This window comes from Dromiciops gliroides, chromosome 3 (genome assembly GCF_019393635.1).
Source record: "Dromiciops gliroides isolate mDroGli1 chromosome 3, mDroGli1.pri, whole genome shotgun sequence".
NCBI classification, from domain to species: domain Eukaryota; kingdom Metazoa; phylum Chordata; class Mammalia; order Microbiotheria; family Microbiotheriidae; genus Dromiciops; species Dromiciops gliroides.
In genome coordinates this window covers 45,281,013-45,305,426 of record NC_057863.1, presented here as the reverse complement: position 1 = coordinate 45,305,426, position 24,414 = coordinate 45,281,013, and the positions used below count along the sequence as shown (strand labels likewise).

General features: G+C 39.1%; 2 protein-coding genes across 2 annotated transcripts in view; one reads left to right on the top strand and one right to left on the bottom strand.

Moving 5' to 3' along the window:
• The window catches only part of MED12L (mediator complex subunit 12L), a 389,065-nt gene extending 368,185 nt beyond the window's left edge, over positions 1 to 20,880 (top strand). The window contains 6 exon segments of the mRNA XM_043991447.1: positions 1,078 to 1,167; positions 2,655 to 2,887; positions 4,973 to 5,129; positions 8,849 to 9,016; positions 15,298 to 15,379; positions 16,111 to 20,880. Coding sequence (XP_043847382.1) covers positions 1,078 to 1,167; positions 2,655 to 2,887; positions 4,973 to 5,129; positions 8,849 to 9,016; positions 15,298 to 15,379; positions 16,111 to 16,163 — 783 coding nt within the window. The 3' untranslated portion in view covers positions 16,164 to 20,880.
• Positions 20,874 to 24,414, bottom strand: part of IGSF10 (immunoglobulin superfamily member 10) — a 25,335-nt gene continuing 21,794 nt past the window's right edge. Inside the window, exon 6 of the mRNA XM_043991437.1 lies at positions 20,874 to 22,845. Within this exon, the coding sequence (XP_043847372.1) occupies positions 20,937 to 22,845 (1,909 nt within the window). The 3' untranslated portion in view covers positions 20,874 to 20,936. The remainder of the gene's footprint in view (positions 22,846 to 24,414) is intronic.

Sequence of the window (24,414 nt, the reverse complement as noted above, 5' to 3'; positions counted from 1 at the left end):
GACTCCAAATCATTATTGAATAGAGCCAGTGAAAAGACACTGAGTATCCTGATTGCAGTTGGTGATTGGTCTTAGATCAACTGTTGTTTCAGTGGAAGTTTTCATTGTTCATCGGTTAATTCCCTCTTGAAATGGTAAAAAGCACCAACTTTGATCTTTGAACAGAGACAAATTACAAGTTTTCAAAGCAATCGTGAAGCCAATTACGGTGAATTTTCAGTTTCACGAGTCTCATTTTCATCCTGTTCACATTTTTTAAAATTCTCTTTAGGGCTTCTGGGCTGAAAACTTAGTGGCCCCTGATGGTTTCATGAGATTGCTTCGAAAAGCTTTTGATACGCCATTTCTTTACAGTAAAACCACAAATGACACTTCAAGGTGTGGAGTGCCTTTCAGACTCCTTACCTTTCTCTGGGAAATAGCCTCCAGACCCACTCAGCTGAGCAAACAATCCAAGTGATTTGGGGCGCCGCCCTCTGCTGCATAATCCATAGTCTTCCTCATAAAACTGCCACCTGCAGAGAAAGTTGCTGACAAATATCTTTTGGGAAGAAAGATGTGAAAACTGTAAATTCTTTTCATTCAACAAGCCTGCACTCTGTAACAAGGATTCTTTTTTTTTTTTTAAGTGAGGCAATTGGGGTTAAGTGACTTGCCCAGGGTCACACAGCTAGTAAGTGTTAAGTGTCTGAGGCCGGATTTGAACTCAGATCCTCCTGACTCCAGGGCTGGTGCTCTATCCACTGTGCCACCTAGCTGCCCCTGTAACAAGGATTCTTAACCTTTTGCTCTTGTCATTGTTTGTGATTGTTGCTGTTGACTCCTTGTCAGTCGGCTGAAACCAAAGGGCTCCTCCTCAAATTATTGATTTAAATGCATAAAATAAAGTAGATAGGATTACAAAAAGAAACCAATTATGTTGAAATATAGCTATCAAATTAAAAAATAAAAGAAACCAAAGTCACAAACCCCAGGTTATGAACCCCTAGTCTATAGTTATAGGCAATAATGCCCAGGAATTTCAAAACAGCTTTTACTGTTAATGATCCAAACAATTACCTCTGATTTCTTTTCCAGGGCCAGCCCCTAGACCAGGCTGCCATTTTTCCTCCACAAGTTCGACCATCTTCCCAACTTCCTCAGTATTCAGGGTTGCAACAGGCACAGGTACCTACATTCCTTAATTCTTTAGACATCACTGATTATTTTTTCCCACAGGGGGGTGTTGCTTATTTAACTTAAAAAGTTGATATTATATTTAGACTATAGAGCAAGTGTTCAGTTTTTATTGCCCTGAGCTATGCAACATATTTATATTCAATCAGTCTTTTCCCTTTGGGGCCCTGAAGTTAACTGCCTTTCCCCTGATGTGTAGGGGACATTGATGAGAATTTCCAAGGTGTCAAGATGCAAGACAGGACAGTGAATTGGAAGGAGTGGTCAGTCAGAAGACATCGGTTCAAATCTTGCCTATGCTATGTACTACCTATGTAACTTTAGCTAGGTTATTTTCATATCTGTAGGCTCTGGTTTCTTCATCTACAGAATGAAAGGTCCTTTGTGGACCTACGATAGGATATACAGGCCCTCAATCTTATAATATTAGTACTAAAGGTGTCTGTAAATGTGATTTGGTTCTTGCCTCTTAACTGAATCTCAGAGAGCCTTGCTCAGGTTCCCAAGGCTAGTAATGACATAATTGGAAGTGAAACCCAGGTCCTCTCATACCAAATCTCTTACGTTTCCTACCATGCTATAATCAGTATTAATAATATCTAAGGTGCATATTTACTAAATGAAATCAGTAATTGGTGCCCTTCCTAATCAAACCTCAAGTGGATCTATGATTCGTTAAGCACAGAAAGGTTAAAATACTTATCTAAGATCAATACTTAATGTCAGCACCTGACCCCACCTTATTTGTCCCGCTTTGTTTTTCATGGCCTCTCCTACCCAACCAGTCTGGTCCAATTACTATCCCCTTCCATCCTACCTAACACCCTGGCCTTCCTTTCTCCTTTCTTGCCTTGGCTCATGATGTGCTTCTGTTTCCAGCTGGTGGGGTGGGAGCAGAGGAATCAGAGAAGGCATTTAACTTGGGTCTTAAAGGAAAGATAGATTTCACCTAGAGGCGGTGAGGAGTTGGGGGGGAAGCCATGTTATGAGGAGGCTCAATAGTCTAATTTGTCTGGGGTATACGGTAAAGGAAGGGGAGTCAAATGAGAAAAGATAGAAGAAAGGAGTTTGGAAGCAGATAATTCAGGGCCTTGAATGCCTCAGCATATAACGGACATTCCATGAAGGTAAAGCAGAAAGAGACTTGACTCTGGTATCAGAAGACCTGAGTTCAAGTCCCACCTCTCATACTACTTGTCTGTTCTTGGACAAGTTACTTGGGCCTCTGGGATTCAGTGTCTTATCTGTAAATGGGGATAATAAGTGTATCTACTTTCCTGGATTGTTGTAAGGGTCAGATGAGATAATATATGTAAAAACGCTTTGCCCTAACTTGTTATTCTAATGAGAGGATTGGACTACGGGGGCTCCAAGGTCCCTTCTAGCTCTAGCCCTCCAGCCCCGTGTTTCTCCTTATATTTTACCTGACACTAAAACTGGGGTTGTCCTTTTACTGTGGGGGATTCTTTTCCTTACAGGCTATGCCCCATGGATATACCATGTACAGTACTCAGATGCCTCTCCAGCCACAGCAACAGGCCAGCGGGGTGGTCCTGTCCCCCGGCTACAACCCGAGAACGTATCCAGCCGCACATTCCAATCCAGCTCTGATGGAGAGGCTGCGGCAGATGCAGCAGCCGCCGCCAAGCGGTTACATTCAGCAGCAGGCCGCCGCCGCTGCCTACCTTCAACCTCTGCCAGGATCTCAGAGGTGAGGCTTCGGTCACCACACTGATGAAGGGAACGGCCTCTTTCATTGGGTGGCTTTTTACTCTGTCCAGCCCTTTACAGCCATTGTCTCGTGTGGCATAGAAGAGAATCTTGTTCCCCAGAGGGACCTTAGAAACCATTTCGTTTTAGTCTTTGGACATAATTACTCAAGTTCCTACTTTGATTCTTTCTAGCTGTGTGTCATCAACAGACATTCCGGTGCCCATTCTCTGCTCTGCACTGTGTTGTCTCTGCAAACACAGAGACAAAAGCCCCTGTTCCCAAGGAACTTACATTCTCCTGGGGGTAGTCGACATGTGTACAGTTGGAAAAATGCAAAATAATTTAAGAGAGTACCCAGAAAAGTCACTCAGTTTCCTCATTCTGTAAAATGGGAGTGATGATGTACTGCCTATCTAACTGCTTGTGAAAAAATACTTTTCTAACTTTGAGGTGCTACGTAAATATAATGATTAATATTAGATTTCATATCAAAATGTTCAGTCATTTTGTAGCTTAGGAAACTGAGACCACCCCCACACACACACATCCTCAGAACAATTAGTGTGAATAATTAAATTGAAGACTCTGGTCTTGATTCACAGCTTTTAAGGGAAAGCAACAAGCATTTATGAAGTAACAGCTATATGCTAAGCACTGTGCTAGTGCGCTGCGAATGTAAAGACAATTAGAAAGACAACCCCTGCCTTGAAGGGATTTTCATGCTCTCAAACTTAATTTAGAAAGGAAATAACTTTTCTAGCCCAAAGTAGGCTGTAGACTTGGTGATGGAGCTACTTTAAGTATACACCATAGCTAACTTGGTTCATGATGGGCTTTTTTTTTTCTTTTGATGAGGAACTAGCTTTAAACTTCACTGAGAACAGAGGATTATTTATTAACTCAGGAAGCAGTGCCTCTCTCTCTCTCTCTCTCTCTCTCTCTAATATATATATATATGTGGGTGTGTGTAAAACATGTATATATACATATATGTTTATATGTTATATACATATAGATGTGTGTGTATAATTTCTATCTATTATATATACAAACACATATACACACATACATAATATACGTATATGTATATGTGTGTGTATATATAGAAAATGCTTGTTGGGAGATAACAGGCCATGGGTTTCCATAAGACTGGTGGTGTTTGTGATCATAAAACCGTATAGATTTGCCATTACTCTGGCCTAGCAGCCCCCATCAGAGATTCTTTACAGTCTTGTGGGATCTTTATGTTATTTCCAGTAATAAAGCCCCTTGGAGAGTCTCTAGAGTTAGATGTTCCTTGTGAAGAATTTCCCACTTATAATGCATAGGATTAGAAAGTCTACTGTATTGGATCAAGTACTCTGAATATGATTATTTCAAAAATTAGAAAAAATAAACTATGCTTACAGGATTATTGGTTGGCAGATAAAAAAAATCATTCATTTGGAAAATAAAGATTTGATTTTTTTCCAAGTATCTGTTTCTTGAGCACTGAACTTTTCATTTTACCGGCTGCTTAGTGGAGGAATGATGTAGTTATTCTCAATGCAGAAAGCCACCTGGCTGGAAAAGGTAGTACTTGCTATACTAATTAGGTTTAAGTATAAAGCCTTATTTTTTTTTTAAGAGCAAGGGATCTTCATCTTGAGAACACAGACCAATTTTCTCAGGTCTATGAATTTGTGTATGTGTTTTTTTTCTTTTTAATTTCATTAAGTGTTTGTAATAGAATTGCTATAATATTTTAATTAACATAATAATGTAAAAACACAATATCATTATTAAATTCTGTATCTTATTTTCTACATTTAAAAACATTATTCTCAAAAGAGGAGGCAGGGTCCTTAGGCTTCCGAAGGCTGCCAGTGGGGTCCATGACACAAAAGTTAACTCCCTCTCCCTTCCCCATGTTACAATGATCACATTATAGTGATAACATCACTTGAATCCATCAGTAAAATCATGGGATATTTGGATTGTCCCACCAAATGTCTTTATGTAGTTCCTTTGAAATCCTGAGGGTTCTGGATTCTGGTTGCTAATTTGAAGAAGAAGGGATGTCAAATTTGTTTTCCCTTTCCAGACTGACCCATCAACCTTTACAACAAAGTCCTTTGGTTGGCGGGGGACTGGATGCTGTACTGACCACTACACCCCATCCAAACCTCAATTCCGTGCCACTGCCTCAGGACCAGATGAGACAGAGACAACAGCAGATCAGACAACAGAGACTCCTTCAGGTGGGGGATCATGCTATAAGCAAAACAGATAGTCAGTGAATGATGCTGATGCTGTTAATGCTGTTACTGTATACAAATAAACAAGCTCCTAGGAGCTAGCCTGATACAATGTAGGTACAAGTAATCCTTTTTTTCTCCATGCTATTGTATATCTCAATGGTAATAACAACTAATACTAATACAGTACTTTAAGATTTGCAAAGCATTTTACATATGCTACTTCATTCAAACCTCACATCAACCCCCGGAGGTAGGTACCATTATTATCTTCCTTTTATAAATGGGGAAACTGAGGCTGGGATATTAAGTGATTTGCCCAGAGACACACAGCTGACAAGTGTCCGAGGGAGTATTTGAACTCAGGTCTCCTTGACTCCAAGTCTAGCACTCTATCCATTACCCCACCTAACTGCCTTTAATGTGAGAAGTAAGGGAGGGATAGATATTTTCCAGGGTGGGCCTCATAGTGACTGTATTACCTTGGGGAGTCGGGGGGGAGTGTATAAAGGGGGTCACCACGTTAGAAGGTCTGATCCTCAGCTGGCCAAGTATTTTTGGTTTTGTTTTTTGTCTTTTTGTAAGGCAATTGGGGTTAAGTGACTTTCCCAGGGTCACACAGCTAGTAAGTGTCAAGGGTCTTAGCCCTGATTTGAACTCAGGTCCTCCTGAATCCAGGGCCGGTGCTTTATCCACTGTGCCACCTAGCTACCCCTCCTTCATGACTTTCTACAGACTATCTCCCATGCCTGGAATTCACTCCCTCCTCACCTCCAACTCTGAGGATCCCTGGCTTCTTTCCATGCTTAGCTTTGGTACCATCTCTTATAGGATGTCTTTCCTGACCCCCCCGATTACTTTCTGCAATATTCCTGCAAGAATTTCATTGTTTCTGTGCCATTCAATGATAATATTGTATGTCCATCTAGAACCTAGAATCATTTTCTTTGCCTGATAGGGTGCCTCTTTCATTTGATACACATTGAAAGATACAAATTCTCTGATTCTTACTTTGAGATTCCATGTTGGCCATGACCCTGTTCTTATCACAAAATTAATTCAAGATAGGCTCTAGAGTTAGTGAGAGAAGTGGTTTAAGTAGGTACCATTAATAAGCTTGTTACAATAAAAGAAATTTCAGTTTATCTTAAATTGGTGCCTCTTTGGTGTAGTATATTTGGAAACACCTAAGCATTTGTTGAAATTTGAAAAAAAAAAGCTGGTAGTCTAAGGAATTCATTGACAAATCTTGTCACTACTACAACTGCTGAATCATATTTACTTCATTTTTAAGGGGTTTTCTTAAATAAAATTTTAATGACTTTTTATCATCTAAATTTCCTTCTATATCCTCTTCCCTTCATACTTTTCATAGGGCTACCTTTCATAATCAAGAATTTTTTTAAAGAAAAAAGCCAGAAAAACCAACAATACATTGAGGGGGGGAATGCGGGGGGCAATGAGGGTTTAGTGACTTGCCCAGAGCCAAACAGCTAGTAAGTGTCAAGTGTCTGAGGCCGGATTTGAACTCGGGTCCTCCTGAATCCAGGGCCGGTGCTCGATCCACTGTGCCATCTAGCTGCACCCCAGCAATACATTTATTCTTTCTTTCTTTTCTCTCTCTCTCTCTCTCTCTCTCTCTCTCTCTCTCTCTCTCTCTCTCTCTCTCTCTCTCTCTCTTTTTTTTTTCGGAGCAATGGGGGTTAAGTGACTTGCCCAGGGTCACACCGATAGTAAGTGTCAAGTGTCTGAGGCTGGATTTGAACTCAGATACTCCTCAATCCAGGGCCAGTGCTGTATCCACTGTGCCACCTAGCTGCCTCCCCCCACCCCCAAGCAATACATTTTTTAAAAAATATCCCTCCTTCTCCCTTGTCCCTTCTGCAAAGGAATGGGGGGACATTTCTTGTCATATTTCTTCTTTGGAATCAAGGTTGTACTTTGTAATTTTGCAATATTGATTCTTTATTCTTTTGTAGTTAGTGGTCTTTGCATTTCCATTGTTTTTTTTGTTTGTTTTTTGTTTTTTTTTGTTTTTTTGCAGGGCAATGAGGGTTAAGTGACTTGCCCAGGGTCACACAGCTAGTAAGTGTCAAGTGTCTGCATTTCCACTGTTTTAGTGATATTGTGTATATTATATTCTTGCTTCTATTTACTTTCCTTTGCATCAGTTCACCTAAGCTTTTTTGTGCTTCTCTATAGTCATTATAGCCATTGTTTTTTATAACACAGTAATATTCCATTTCATTCATGCTCCACAATTTGTTCAGCCATTCCCCCAATCAATGAGAATCTAATTTGTTTCCAGTATATTCATTATGTTTGATGTTTATTAATTTCACTTCTTTACTTTCTCCCCTAAATTTTGTGGTACGGTTTTTGGAGATTTGCAGTCCTTTGTACACTGACTACACTTTGCACAGCATATTCATTCTTGTTATGGCAATAGGTCATGAAACCAATTTAAGGATTCTGTTGGATTGATCAAGGATGGGCGTCTTCCTAAGGTCCATCACCATTGGCAGTGTCACCATGAAGGACTGTCTAGATTTAGGCCATCTTAGATCTTTATGCCTTAAGGATATCAAAACCAGTCTTATTTCCACCCTTTTTTCTGGGAGGGTCTTGGGTCTCTTTTTAAACAGGTTCTAAAATAACTCTAAAGTCTTTGCATAGAATAAGTATAATCCCCATTGTGTTGACAGCAGTGGTATGGAATCCACCAGTCAAACCAAAAGGATTTAAGCCTTACAAGGAAAATCTTGGGACCTGCCAAGGGAATGAGTTCATTGGGGGAACAATAAAACATCTTAGCCCTCTCCCCTCCACCCACCCCCAGTATCAAGATTTAGACAGCTCTTCCATGGGCCTCAGTTCCTTATTAGGCTGAGCTTCTTCTGAATTAGACAGCAGGCAGGAGACTAAGAGGAAAAGGATATTGTAGAGGAGGTAGGGCAGAGCAGAAGAAGAGTTGAGAGCAGACTAAAATAAGAGACTTATGATGTGAGGTTTAAGTTAAGAGGTTTATAAAGTGAGCCCTGGATTTGAAGTCAAGGAATTTGGTTTTCAGCTCTCACCCTAGCTGTTTGACCAAAGGCAAATCACCTCACTACTCTGAAGCCATTTCCTTATCTGTACTATGAAGGTAATAGCAATAATGGCACTACCTATCTCACAAGGTATTTCAGAAGAGACATTTTAATGACCATATATAAGAATTGGGGAATGATGGGTGGGATTTACAGAGAAACATTTCAGTTTGATTCAGTGAAGAACTTCCTGTTAGTATGCAAAGGAGGAATGGGTTGCCTAGGGAGGGATCCTCTCACTACTGGAATGCCTTATTTTTAGAAAAGAAAGAAATTTGTGAACAAAGAAGTCTTCTTAGATTGGCAGTCCCTGAACTGAGCTTTGAAGAATAAGTAGGATTGGGTCGGCTAGGTGGTGCAGTGGATAAAGCACCAGCCCTGGATTCAGGAGTTCCTGAGTTCAAATCCGGCCTCAGACATTTGACACTTACTAGCTGTGTGACCTTGAGCAAGTCACTTAAGCCCCATTGCCCCCCCCACACACAAAAAAAGTAGGATTTCACTGAGAATTTAGCGGAGGGAATAAATTCTGTTGGGTTGAGCCAAAGAAACTAACAAGTTGATGGCTTTGTACTGTATTAAGGATGGTAAGCCTTCAAATGGTATTTAGATGTTGATCAGTCTTTTCTTCAGTTACAGCAGCAACAGCAGCAGCAGCAGCCTCAACCGCAGCAGCAGCAACAGCAGCCTCAACAGCAGCAGCAGCAGCAGCAGCAGCCACAACCACAGCAGCAGCAGCAGCAGCAGCCTCAGGGTCAGCAGACACTGGGACTCCAAGCAATGCAGCCACAGCAACCTTTGGTAAGATTTGTTTGAAGAACATGTATGTGTTTAGGGTGGGTGGGTTTTACAGTTTCATAAGACACATAAAAGCCATCATTAAGTACATGGAATTTATGAGTAATATTGTAAGACTGTCCTATAGCCCTCCTAGACAGAAGGAGAAACTAGATGAGAAATAATTGAAAAGGTCAAAAGTCTGGCATAGAAGAAATGGAGGCTTCACTTATCCAAATATCTTTTGCAACTTAACTTTCCCTCCTCCCCTCTCCCTCCTTCTACTCCTTTCCCCCTCCCCTTTTGTCTCTCTTTTCCTCCTCTTATACTTCCTCTCCTTTTTTCTCCCTTATTCTTTCCTCCCTTCTCCTCCTTTTACTCTCTTCCTCTGTCCTCCTTCTCCTTGCTTATACTTTCCCCTCCATTCATCTCTCTTCTTCTTTTCCCCCTTCTCTTCCCTTTCATTCCTACTCTTTATCCCTGTCCTCTTTTTTTCTCCCTTTCCCCATTTTCTTCCTTTCCTCATTTTCTTCCTTTCCTCCTTTCCTTCCTCCCCCATTATTCCTTCTTTCTCCCTCATTCCCTTGATCATTCATAAAGTATTGGCTTGCCCAAATGGTAATTTAGCCCTTCAAGAAATAAACAGTAAAAGGTGGTGCTATTTTTCTGAACTTAATTCAGACCAAAAAGAAGGAATATGTCTAAAGACATTTGGAACCCTGGGAAACAAGTGACTATTCCATCTTAGATTTTGTGATAGTAAAAGAGAAGAAAGCTGGACAAAATCTTGTATGTACTCTAAATTTTTAGAGAGGGGTATATTTGGAAATTAAGGGCATGTATAAACAGAATATATGAATAAATATATTTTTTAAATTAAGGTAAATAAGTATTGTTCAATAATAATACAGTACAAAGCAATATATAATTAGATCCCGAATTAATGGTACAGGCAATAAATGCTCTAGGAAAGAGTAGTCAAGCATGCCCATGCAAGTGCCAGGAATTAAATTAAAATGTAATTGGGAAACATTTTTTAAAAATACAAAAGCACATAGGTAATGTTAATGTGTGATTTTCCCATAGCAATATGCTGTCAATGAATGGTTTAGTGGCCCCATTTCTATTTGAGATCGACACAGCTGCTCTAGGATATCAGGAATTTTGAGCCATAGCAATGCAGTAGAAAGAAAAATGGCCCTGAAGTCAGAAGACTTGGTTTCAAATCCCAGCTCTGCTGTTTATCTGTGTTAACTTGGATAAGTGGCTTAATCTCCCTGAGGGTGTTTCTTCATCTGCATAAAGAAGAGGTTGAACTAGTTTCTTAACCTGAAGTCTCTGAACTTTTTATTGATAGATAATGATGATATAGATAAGAAAGAAAGATGATGGATAGGTGGGTGGAGAGATAGATGAGGATGATGGATAGATGAGAAATTATGATGGATTCGTGGGTGGATGGATAGATAAATAGATTATAGATAGATAAATAGAGGATAGATTGGTAGATGATTGATAGATGATAGATAGACAGATTCATTTCAATACAATTGGTTGCTTTATAATCATATTTTTTTTATTTTATGCATTTAAAAAAATTATTCTGACAAGGGGTCCATAGACTTCACCAGGCTACCCAAAAGGTCTATGATGCAAAAAAGTTTCAAAACCCCTGGAATAGATAGCACCTATCCTGATCTGTATCTTATAATCCTAGTAGTCAGGGTAGGCTTCTTTGAGGAGGTGAAGGATATGAAAGATTGGAACTGGCTCTGTCCTATTGCTTATGAGAGGAAAACTAAGATCAAGGTCCTCCTCTATTCAAGTCACTTAATTTTTCTGTCTTTTAGTCCCTTCGCAGGAAGAGAAGGGAAGGGAATGAGCGTTTATTAAGAGCTTACTACATGCCAGGCCCCATGCTCATCACTTTATGAATATTAACTCGTTTGATCTTTAAAATAGAGAGAATAGTATCTGTGCCATCTACCCTACAGTTTCTGTGAGGCTTAAGTGAGATATGAATGTAAAGTACTTTGTAGCTTTTAGAACCTGATATAATGTTAGTTATTGCTGCCAAGGTCTCAACCTGTTGAGATGTTGGTTTTACACACTGGACACTGGAACCACCAGAGATATCTGTAACCCTCCACAAATGCACTACTTTTCCAGAATGGAACTGGCCAGATAGACAGACAGACAGACATGGTGTCATTATATTAAACTTACCAAATGAACTTAAAAGAAAGCTGGGGCAGCTAGGTGGCATAGTGGATAAGAGCATTGGGCCTAAAGTTGGGAGGACCTGAGTTCAGATTTGACCTCAGACACTTGCACAGCCCTTCCTCACTTAAATCCAATCCATTGCAAGTCAGGACATTTGTCATGGCCCCCTCTTTGAGGACGAAGAACAAACAACAACAAAAGAAAGCCCCAGCTTTTGATAGCTGGTAGTAACTCTACTGAAGACCAAGAAAACCCATGTTTATATGTTGGAACTTGTGGTGACAGACCACAGATTTGTTGTTTTTTACTTTGCTGTCATTTGCTAATCTAATGAATGTCATTTAAAAAAAACATCTGGAATTTAAGATAGAATTCTCTTTGCTCTTAAATACAATTTTGGCATCCTGTGGTCCTTGGCTTCAGTTACCCTCTGGACTTGAAAATGTATTTAAAACTTTAAAGTTATTGAGTTAGCTGCTAACTCCATCAGTAAACAGAGAATGGGCTTTCTTTAGAACTCCAGCCAGGATTTAAGAAAATCATGTTTATATCCTTCCTGCTGTGTTCTTTCTTTTCATCATAAACCCAGGCTGCCTTAGTGAGTGGTCTGGGAAAACATGGTAAAAGATAGTTTTAAAACAGTGATTTTTCAAAAGACAAGTCATTAGAACCCCCAGTTTAATTACACAGGGTATCCAAGATTCTACGTGGTCTGTTCAGATATTTGTATTTGCCTCCTTTTATGATTTTTTTTAATGAATGAATAACCTTTAACGAATGTATTAACCTTTAATCAGACGCAAACAAGTCACATTCCAAAGTCTCACACTTTTCTTCAAGTGATTTATGGATATCCTTTAACAGTCACATTTTTTAGAATTTTTAAGGGAGTGAGAAGAGGGCAGGTCTTGTAATCTTCCTTTGGGAAAGGAAAGAACTGAGTTCTAGAAATCCTAGTATATAGGATCTCTAGACGGAAAGTCTTGCATTCCACTCAGATTATTTGTTTCTGGTGGGCTTGTAAAGGGTGGGGATTGGAGTAGAGAGGGATCAGCCAAGTACATCAGATGATTAGGTTTTCCAGAGCCAAAGGGAAGAAATGATTCACCTGCTATGACGTTTGATTAAAGGTTTCTTTTTCCCTGATAAGAAGAGCAATTACATCCAAACCAGCATATTAACATAATCTAGACCATAAATCCTTCACCCACCTGCCAAATTATGATTCTAAAATGCAGGTGTGACTGCATCACTCTTCAGCTCAAGAAGCTTCAGTGGTCTCCACTGCCTTTAGGAGAAAATATAAATGCTGCTGTTCCGTGTTTTGAGCCCTTCCCAAGCTGCCTCTAATCCATCTTCCCAGGCTAGTTACCCATTACTTGCCACAACTGGCCAAGTTGTTATTTCTCATTCATGACATTCACTCCTCCACCTTTTCACCTTTGCACAGGCCGACCCCATACCTGGATTCTCCCCCTCCTCATAGCTAGCTCTTGGGACACCTCACTCCCTTCAGGGTTCTGTTCAAATACCACTTCCTTCAGTAGGCTTTCCTCAGTTCCCCCAGTTGTTTATGCCCTCTCCCTCATCATATAATTATTCTGTTTATATCTTGTATTGATTTATCTGTGAACATATCATATCCCCCCCCCAGGAGCATGTGAGTTCCTTGAAGGCAGGGACTGTCTCATTTTTGTAATTACATCCCCAGTTCCTGATAAATAATAGGCAATTATTATAAATGTTTATTGATTGATTGAGCCTGACTACTAGCTTCTCATTATTGTTTTGCATAATTGACCTGGGCCAGATTGGGCAATTCAGAATTTCACTGAGTAATACCTGTTTGGAAAGATTAATGTAGGGGTAGGAGTCCCAAGAGGGACAATATATTATAGCTAGGTCCTGAATAATCTGAGTAATACATTCCCTGGAGTGGTCAAATTATTTTAATTCATTCTGCATTTTTCCATTAGGTTGGAACCAGTTAACATATTTCACCCAGTTATAACTTCAAATAGTATAAATTCAAATACATGTGCTATTATTCCCATTAATCAAGACTTAGCTATATTCCTTTTTAAGTTTTGGTGACTGATTTCTCATAATAAAACCTCAGATAACTTGACTACATGCCACCTCTGTCTATCTGTCATTGTGCTGAGATATGAATTAAAAATTGCTTCATTATGTAAAATGTCTTTGTACAAAGCTCAATAATGACATACTATATCTTTTCTCTCACCTTTTTTTTAAAGAAAAATAATAACACATTTATAGGATGCCTTGAAATTTACAAAACACTTTCCTCCCAATAATGCAGTGAGGTAGGTAGTGAAAGTATTATTGTGCCTTTTTTTTACAGATGAGGACACTGAGGCTCAGAGAGATAGAGGCCCAGGGCCACACAGCTAGTAAGTGTCAGAGCCTGGATTTGAACTCAACCCTCTAATGTTCTATGGATTCATGGCAGGTTGTATTAATCATCACCATGGCAACATATTTAAACCTTTTTTATTTGCCAAAATTGGCACAGTATTTTCTTCAGTCATTCTTGATCATCTTAAGTCCATGAGCACAACATACACTCAAAAATAAAAGACAAAACAAAAACAATGTTCTTGTTCAGGTATCAGTTTGATTAGCTTCCCCGTCAGGTCCCCAACTCTAAGACTCCATGATTCTATAAAGGAAAGGAACTAGTCAACAGTCACACTGTTTTAAACACTTGTTTAAGATTTTGAACATGGGAGAGATGGAGGCAGAAATAGAGAAAAAGAGGCAGTTATGGGGCTAGGGGCAAGAACACATTGATTCTGGACTCAGAACAGCTGGGTTCAGATACTGCATCTGATATCAACTGCCCCAAGACCTTGTGCAAGTGACAAACCCCCTGCACTTCAATTTCCTCATCTCTAAAATGAGGGGTTTGTATTCTGAGATCCTTTCCAACTCTAACTCTTGGATCCAGTAGACAATAACAAGCACAGTTTGGGGCATATTGAGGTACTAGAGAAATTTAAAAATTCTTTAGGTAATTACAGATGAGAGTTTGGAGCTCAGGAGAGAGGTCAAGGAGAGAGAAGATAGGAAGATGCTGAAGACCAGCTTTGCCCATTTCATAGTTTTGTCTTAGGGCCAGCCCCAAGTCCATAAAAATGGAAGAGAATTAATTCTTTTTCTTCAGCTCCTTCCTGCAAAAATCAGAATTCTCTCCATTTTCATCTTGTCAGATTAGCAACTTTAGCTCAGCCATTAACGACTTTAAGTAAGCATTTTGCTGGTTAACTGCTTTAACACTGCTTCTCTGGGGAAAAGAAGTCAGAGTTCCAAAAATTGACTTAGAAACTAACATTTTGCACACAACCCAATTAAATCAGGAACTGTCTACAGCAAGGCTTATTTAAGTTTTATGTGTCATAGACCCTCTTGGCAGTCTGATGACAGTTATGGACCCTTTCTGAGAATAATATTTTTAAAATTAAAAAGAAATACATAGGATCACGAAGGATATCAGTTGTATCAAAGAGCAATTATTAAAATATTTTTAAAGTTTATGGACCCCAACATGCTGCCAAGGCACATTTCTAGTTTGATATTTAATTTAGATGATTGCTATAAAAGCAGTAGCTTTATTCATTACAGAGTGATGTAATATGACTTGCAAAAAATCAGTACCTCCCATTCTCAAGTGCATTCCCATTTCCTGAACTACAATTTCTGTCCTTCTTAAAAGGATGTGAAACAGACAAGGGGCATAGTTATCCCAACGTGCCAAGTACACCAGACAGAAAAAATGACAGCTTACCTTCCACCAAGGCACATCTTCCCTTTTAATGCCCAAACTGATATGTTGTTCATACAGTTCCTAGAATGTAATGATTATGTTTCCATTTTAATTTGGAGTGAGGAGTTTTGCTTTGGTCAAAAACAGTCTGGAAAAGGAGCATGTATGTGTGTGTATATATATGTGTGTGCGCGTGTTTGTGTGTGTGTGTGTATGTGTTTCTTGTTTTCCCTGGTGGTCCCTGCTGGGAGCCACTCCAACTAACATTCATCCTTATCTCCTTTTGTGATTACAGTTCCCCAGGCAAGGCTTACAACAAACGCAGCAACAACAACAGACTGCAGCATTAGTCCGACAACTCCAGAAACAGCTTTCGAGTGAGTATCGAGTGAGTCGTACCTGGATTCATAGTTCCTTTGACACCTGTAGTCAAAATCACGTGGGGAAGAGTGAGTGCAGGATCATTACCTCCTTTGCTTTGGATGTGAGGTATTTTGTAGAAGATATTGTCTTCTCTTCTCTTACATTCAGGGAAGAAGTATCTCTTGTTACTTTCATTTACAAAGTGAAAACTGAATCAGCGTCTATGTTTTCATGAGAGGAAATGTGGCTTTCTATTATAATTCATACTCTAACCCTATTTAAAATCAGTCTGGAGAATATGTTTTTCTTGGGCCTATTTCATGTTGCTAAAACTGGCTGCCTTAGTTTCTCAACCAAGCAAAAAAGGGGGTTTCACAAAATTGTTTCTTCTTTTTGGATTATAGAATACTTGGTGCCTTTTTAAAAAAAATTTGTCTGCTTTTATGAAAAATATGTAATTGCCATGTGTAAAATTTAATGTAGATGTTTCAGTGTTCTGTTACTTAGCTTTGAAAAGAGCTTGTTTTAAAAATACATTTCACTAAGGTGAAGAAAAAACAGTTTGGCAAAATTCAAGGTCCATTGGTTACATGTACTTTTTAAAAATTGGGTTTACTACTAATTTTTACTTCTCTGAATTTGCTTGTCATTTTTTATTTCGCTGCATTTATTTTTTTCACTTCTCTGCATCACCCATTTACATGTACATCACTAGCTACATCATATGATTTTTTTTTCCTCTTAGGTAACCAACCACAACAAGGAGTAACTCCATATGGGCATCCTACACATTTCTGAAATGTGGACGAAGAAATGACACCTACTTTGATGTTTGCACTGAAGAATAACAAATCAAATCCAATGCACTAGTAATTCTTAGAAATTTTCTTTTTTTCCCCTATGGTTTCTTTTAAGTTTGCCTCAGGATATTTTTTTTTTTTACTACGTTTAGAGTGAAGCTTTAACAGAAAGCGGCAAGAGGCTTTGTTTGCATTCAGCTTTAAAATCATTACCCAAGTTTGCTTCATTTGGGCAAAATTCCAAGAAGAGTTTCTCAGAGAAGCATTTGAAATTGGTGCTTTTCTGAATCTTTGCATTTCAAAAAGAATGAAGAATGCTGGGTCTTGCATTTTTATTTATTAGTGGCAAAGCATTTTGGGAGGAACCACGCTGGACCAAACTGCTCAATTGAAAAGGCGGGACAGATTTTGAGATACTGGTTGACCTGTTCATTAAGTGCTCACCTCTCACATCCTTCAGCAGTGAAAAGGACATTTCTTTGAGACCTATTCATTTTAAATGTTTGTAATTTCATAAGCACTTTATAAACTTTTTTGTTGTTGTTGTTGTGGTTCAGTGACAGAATCTTATCTCTCGCTTTCCTTGTGGTCGGTCAGAAGGTGCTGAAACAGTTTCTTGCTTATATTTAAACTTCCTAGGAGTTATATGGCAAAGCTGCAGGTGAAAATTCTTAAACCTCATTAGCAGTAGCTAGGTTCTCACTAAAACTGCTTTCAGTGGGAAGCTTCTTCACAGGGGGACCTTTAAAAATGGACATTATCCATTTCTAAAGGCCTGGATTTAACACCGTGGGATCGCTATCATTCTATGCCCAAGCTGGTGAAATGATTGTCCTGCGTCTTCTCTCTAGAAGTCCTATCCCCATCCTAGGCAAGTTCTTCAGAGCAATGTTGAGATTCTGTGGTGCTCAGGCTTGGCACGGTTTCCCCAGAATCTGGCCCTAAGGCCCCCAAAGCTATCCCTCTCATAAGGTGTACTTGGCTGTTTCTTTTGTATGGTAAGTATTTGCTCTTTTGAATTTAATTATTATTGTTAGTGTCAGTCCTGGTTGTGTATTGCCTCTACTGTATTTATAAATTGGTGCAAAAAAAGCACAAGGAAATTATACATCAGATTTATTATAAAGAAATAATAACTATTTTAACTTTGTTCAAGTATGTGGTAATTTGCTCATATTAGAGTAAAAAATACGGTAAATGATTATCAGTTTGTGTAACTTAAGAGTATTCCATATAATATTTTTTTAGAATTAGATGCACAAATTTTGAATGTGAAAATTGCAGGGCATTTTAAAAACATATGGGGATATCTTCCCTAGTCTGTATTCATTCAGTTTTTTTTTTCCTTTTGCCATATGATTTTACATGTACAATAGTCAAACATACTGTGAATAGATGTCTATAATGAGCAAACTGCATAGAGCGGCATTTTCCCATGAATGCCACTAATTCCACAGTAGGTGGTGATTTTGTTTTGAAATGCATTCTCTAAGTGATTTGTATTTTCTGTGGTGAGTGACTCATTGCACATTTTGACAAATGCAAACAACCTCCGATTCACATCTGCTTACTCTTGCTGTGGTAACATTCATGTGGACTGCTTTGTACACTGTGAAAATACTCCATCCCAGCCCATGTATTCTCAGTTTACTCTGGGCTGGGGAAGACTTTGCCAAAACATTAAGACCATTGTCATCCCTGAATGAACAGTTTTATCTTCCTTTTCAGAACATCTGTCTGTAAAATTCAGCTTTTTGTTTTGAGAATCCTCATCAATGTTAGTGAAGCTGTTCAATTAATATATACTTATTATTCAAATAACATCACCACCTTGACAAAACGACTGGAATGTGACTCTCATGCCTAGTTAGTTATATTTGTCTTTTATGTTCCCTCTGCCCTTTGAAGTCATTGGTGTTCAAAATGCCATTCTTAGGTGTTTGGGGATTTTTTTTCTGGCCTAGCTCAAAGAGCAAAAGACAATAATACTCTTTTTAGAATAATTGTTACAATCGCATAGCATTTGTAAGCACTTTATATTTTGCAGAAGTTATTTCAAGTAATTTATTAGTTGTAACTCATATGAAAGGCCTGAGAGAGATCAGTATGATGATGTCCATTGGAGACTGAGGAAGCCAAATCATGAAGGGTTCCATCACTCATGGACCATGTTAAATGTTGGGAATGAAGCTAGGGCTGGAAATCAGGTTTCCTAAATATTGGTTTTAAGGGTTCTGAAGGAAAACACACACACACACACACACACCAGAATAAGCTCCACACCCACTATATTTTCCTTAATTAATCTCCATCCTAAAACTTTTTTATAAAATAAATGCAACATTTTGCACTAAAATAACTGGTGTTTAACCCCAAGTAAGAGCCTGCTAATACATCCATCGATACATCCTGATATTTTGCATGGTGAGGTAGAGAGAGGATATTTCCTTAGTTTGGAGAACAGAGTCCTCACACCTCTTCAAAACAGGACCTAGATTCCAACATGATATAGAGCAGCTACTGAATCTTTTGAATTTAAATGACCTCCTTTACCAAATGTGTGTTTTATGTTCAGTATATATACACATAGACACACACATTCAATCTCTCTCTCTCTCTCTCTCTCTCTCTCTCTCTCTCTCTCTCTCTCTCACACACACACACACACACACACACACACACACACACACACACACAGATTATACTTGCCCTTAACTTGGCAGGAAGTGGAGACAAGTCATTATAATAAATGACACCCCTTGACCCATCACAGCCAATGTCAGAAGTTAATAGCAATCATCAGATGACATCCTAAGTAGGGCAATTAAAATGCTGCCATATTTAAAACCAGTCTAATAGTGGGTACATGCCAGTATTTATGTTTTTAATGTGCTAATAGGTAGGGCATTTGATGGGGGCAGCTAGGTGGCACAGTGGATAGAGCACCAGCCCTGGAGTCAGGAGTACCTGAGTTCAAATCCAGCCTCAGACACTTACTAGCTGTGTGACCCTGGGCAAGTCACTTAACCCCAATTGCCTCACTAAAAAAAAAAAATAGGTAGGGCATTTGAAACATAAACACTGACATGCAGAGACTGGTAGATCAGCCAGCCAGCCAGTGTATATATTCTCAATGTGATTGGCATTTGGTAGCTGTTGGGAAAGGGATAAGGTAGGGGATAATTCTACCATCCTTGATTTTAAATGCTAAGGATGATAATCTATACATGCCCTGTAGAACCTCCCTCTTTATTGGCCCAATTTTTCTTCCTAAAAAGTAGGCAGTGGGGCAGCTAGATGGAAAAGTGGATAAAGCACCAGCCCTGGATTCAGAAGGACCTGAATTCAAATACGACCTCAGACACTTGACACTTGCTAGCTGTGTGACCCTGGGCAAGTCACTTAACCCTCATTACCCAACCCAAAACAAAAAAAAAAGTAGGTGGGCATTAATATTCGTGATAGAGGATTTATGTTGGAATATATCCTATTTTCTAGAGCTACAAAGAAGTTAATGGCCTATAGCTTCCCCAAGATAAAGGAATTCCTATTGAATTGATTACTTGATATGAATGCAATCCAGTGAATTAGAAAAGAAAGCATTTCAAAAAAGTTGATTGAATTATCTTTCAATTTGAAAGGTGGTAGAATTTCATTTATAGCCCTATGTCCTCCACTTAACATTTCCTTACAAAGAAATTCTGTTTTTCAAAGGCCATATAGCTCATAATTCAGTGGGGCATTCTTTGTAGAGGAGAAGCAGCCTAGTAGAATGGATAATAAATAAGGTGAGGAAGACCTGGGTTCAGGTCCTACTTCTGACACCTACCTGTGGCTATGTAATCATGGGCAAGTCATTTAACTTTGCAGTGCCCTAGGCAACTTTGGATAGAAGTTCAAAATGAATGGCTCATTTTTATTGATGGGGGTAGTTTCCATAGTGGATCTGGACCAAATACACACACACACACACACACACACACACACACACACACACAAACACACACACTAAAGCCCAGGGATTTCTGTAAGAGATTTTCAAATTAAAAAAAAAAAAGTTATGTTGTATTTTCAGCAGAGAACCTGGTGGATCATAATCACTTCTTCCTTTACCTTATTAAATTAAGTTAAATTACATTTCAAATTTGAAAGAGACTGACAGCATTTATTGTTAAAAATCCAGCTATTAAGACTTAAAAAATTCCCTGTCAAAGAAAATTTACAGTGTGAAAGTATGTGTCATGAGCAAGACAGTTCAACATTTGTCTTCTGTAGGCTTTGACAAAATGTTTATAAACACATGATAAAATATTTGTACATCAGGATGGTAGTTTACCACTCATGACAAAATTATCTTTTTTGGTTTTCCATAATGTGGGTGCCATGCTTATACAAGATGGACATTAGGCAACTGTGGGGGTGTGGAAGTAGGTCTGTCTTTTACTGAAGAATTCAGGTACATTCAAAATTGCTTATTTTATGGGAAAATAGTTTTATTGGTCATTGTTATTTGTTGGCAAAATAAAAGTGCCTTAAGTTAAAGTTTGTTTTGAAATCCATTTGGTCATTGAAGAAATCAGTAGGAGTTCATCATGCAAGATTTTTTTCCAAGTCTTTCTTTTTTTTGCATGTCCATTGTAAATTTAATACTGTAAATGTATTTAAAATCATTTACATGCCTATGGCTGCCTTTGATTAAACTTCTTCCAAAAATAGACTCTGTCCAGATGTAGACTCTGTTAACAGCTGTTCAAATGGTTACTTACTCATTTCAGATTACTTGAACATAAGTCGTTGCATAATCACTCCCAAGTTGATTTTTTGCCATGCAAGTGTACATCCCTGAATCTGAAGTCTTGGGGTTCTGAAGAATGAGTGTGCCTTGTGGGTGAAGAAGTTCACTTCTGGTTGACCTAACTTTACTTGCTGCAGAAAGCACAGAGTGGTCAGGCATTTCCCATGTGACTTCCGGTTTGGGTATCCCCAGAGCCATGCAGTGGAGTTGAATGGCTGCTCCAGTCAGCGTGCGTACGTTTCTTGGGGGCCGATTGGTAATGCGTGGTGGGTATGCAACAATCATGACTGGAATGGTGATCACTGCCTCACCAATACTGTTCTGAGCTTTGCATGCATAGCTTCCTCTATCATAAGGAGTGGCCTTGCTGATCACTAATGTGCCATTTTCATGTAATGTATATTTTCCATTAATTTGAGGCCTGTCTATCACCTGACCACTGGGCACTGTCCAGATGATGTTTGGTTTAGGGCTTCCATAAGACATACAATGAAGTGATACAGATTCCCCAGTGATGCTCTTTATTGTCCCTAGCACATACGTCAGAATAACAGGCTTCTGACCAATTTCTAATATAATTAGTTTTTCAATGTAGCCAACTTTATTTCGTGCAGTGCATCGATATTTTCCTGCATCATCCCTAGTGGCCTTAATGATAATTAAAGAGCCATTTCTTTCTAGTTGATACCGGGAATTTGAGGTCCCACTAGAAAATCGTGTGCCATTAGGTAAAAGCCAAATGATTTCTGGAGGTGGATTGCCATCAACAGAACAATTCAGTGCCATGGGCTTCCCAGGTTGAGCCACAACTTTTTCATTAAATGGATTTCTGAATGTTGGTCGTCGAAGCATTTCTAAAACCTTCAGCTGCACAACCAAGACACTCTCTCCACCATCATTACGAGCAATGCAGCTAAACTCGGCAGTGTCAGTGAGCCTGACATTCCTTATTTCCAGGGTGCCATTTTTATGGACAGTGATTCTACTTCCATAATATGGTGCTGTGAGGAAAATATTATCTGGCATAATCCACATTATTTCTGGTGGAGGTATCCCTTCTGCTCGGCAGTCTAGGTGTTTCTTGGAGTGCTGCACAGCTGTTGCTTTGATGACTGTTTTGTTGGAATACAGGCCATTGATCAGGGGTAGCTTAGAGACAACATCCAGTCTATACAGTCTTGTGTCATCCCCACTTGGATTTCGTGCAACACACATATACTCTCCGGAATCTAGCAACTTTACTTTGCCAATAGATAATGATCCTGTGTCATACAACAAGTACCTGTCAGTAGAAGATGAAATTATATCACTGGAAGGGAGCAACCAAAATATTTGGGGCTTGGGTTCCCCAATGACCTCACAGACAAGTACTGCAGTTTCCCCAGCAGTCACTCTAATGTAAGTCTTGTGGCTCTGTCTTATCCGAGGGGCAGCTGTAATAACTGTCAGGTGAACCTTCATTTCATCTTTTCCTAGTGTGTTCTGTGCATAACAGGTGTAATCTCCTTCCTCTGCGATTCCGACCTTGTTGAAATACAGAGTACCATTATCAAAAAGGATGTATCTCCGAGACCGTCGCCTGCTATCATCCGCCTGCATAATGTTGTTTATCATTGTTCCATCTGGCAGACTCCAAGATATCTCTGGAACAGGGGAGCCTGAAGCCTTGCAGTCCACTTGGAAGTCCTTCCCATTTAACACTTGCTTCTTAAAATGCTGCTTGTGGTCAATTTTGGCAGGTTTCATTCTTAGGCTAACCTTCATCAAAATTAGGTCATCACCCATCTTATTTCTGGCGACACACAAATAATCCCCTGCATCCTTTTCGTTGACTGCCCCAATAAGCAAGGACCCGTTGGGATAGACGTGGATCCGACTGCCCAGCCTGGGGGGGGGGGAGATTTATTTTTATTTATTTGTTTGTTTATCTATTTAGTTATTTTTTTCGGGGCAATGAGGGTCAAAGTGACCTGCCCAGGGTCACACAGCTAGTAAGTGTCAAAGGTATGAGGCCAGATTTGAACTCAGGTCCCCCTGAATCCAAGGCCAGCGCTCCATCCACTCTGTCACCTAGGTACCCCCCGGGGTGGGGGGAAAGATTAAATTTTAGTATATGAAACACAGAAAAGGGAAGGAAGAAATGAAATTCATCATAAATAAACCTAACTTTACAAATGTGTTTTCTGAAACCTTTGGGTAGTTAAGTTGCTTTCATTTTTCATCTCTTTCACTAAGTAGTGTGAGTTGTAACTGCAAAAATGCTTATTTGTGGTTCTTACAGCTTCATTTTTTAAAAAAGCACATTGAGTGCACTGAAACAGGTTTAAAAAAATAAAATATATTTATTGACTAGTCATGTTCACCTTTCACATGTATGAAGAAACTGTCATCTCTTATTCACATTTAAAGTAAAAATTGTATTTTCCCCCATTGATGGAATAAAGTTCACATTCATTGAGAGAGAACATGCTATGAATTTTAGAATAATAGCAACTCTCCCCGAGACCATTTTTCTGATGTAATCTAAAATCATTTTTCACCAATGTACTTAGTGCAGATAAGATGTTATATAACTTAGATTTTGCAGTAATGCTATGCTTTTCTAAAGAAAATACCTTAATGTTTACCTTCCCTACAAAGAATATCTATTGAGACACAGAGGAATCCCCACTAGACTATTAGACCTCAGAGGTAAAATCACCTAATACAGGCAGTTGTCTTTCTTACAAGCAACATGTTCCAAGGAAAAAAACCACCACTTTGGAGAAGGTAACATAAAAATGGATGAATAAATGAGTAAATGAAATCCCTATGACTAATAAGACACTGCATAACCTAAGGTTCACCTATTTTGCCACTAGATGGCAGTGATGCATTGACAAGGGGAAATGCTAGCAGTTGAAATGGGGCAAAACCTGACCCATTATAAGATTATAGATTTAGAGCTATTAAGGATCTTGTCATTGTTCAGTCGTCTCAGTTGTGTCCGACTCTTTGTGACCCCATTTGGGGTTTTCTTAGCAAAGATACTGGAGTGTTTTGCTATTTTCTTCTCCACCTCAATTTACAGATGAGGAAACTGAGGCAAATAGGATTAAAGTGACTTGCCCAGGGTCACACAGCTAGTAAGTGTCTGAGGCCAGATTCAAACTGTGCTAAGTTCTGGGGATACAATTAATATAAATATAGTCCCAGTCTTCAATAAGCTTACAATCTAATTGCAGGGGCAGGGGGGAGAAGAGACAACACACAAAAGGTGGTTAAAAAAAAAGGGTGGGGGGAGGGGCAGCTAGATGTCGCAGTGGATAGAGCACCGGCCCTGGATTCAAGAGTACCTGAGTTCAAATCCGGTCTCAGACACTTAACACTTACTAGCTGTGTGACCCTGGGCAAGTCACTTAACCCCAATTGCCCCTCAAAAAAACAAAAAACAAAACAAAACAAAACAAAAAAA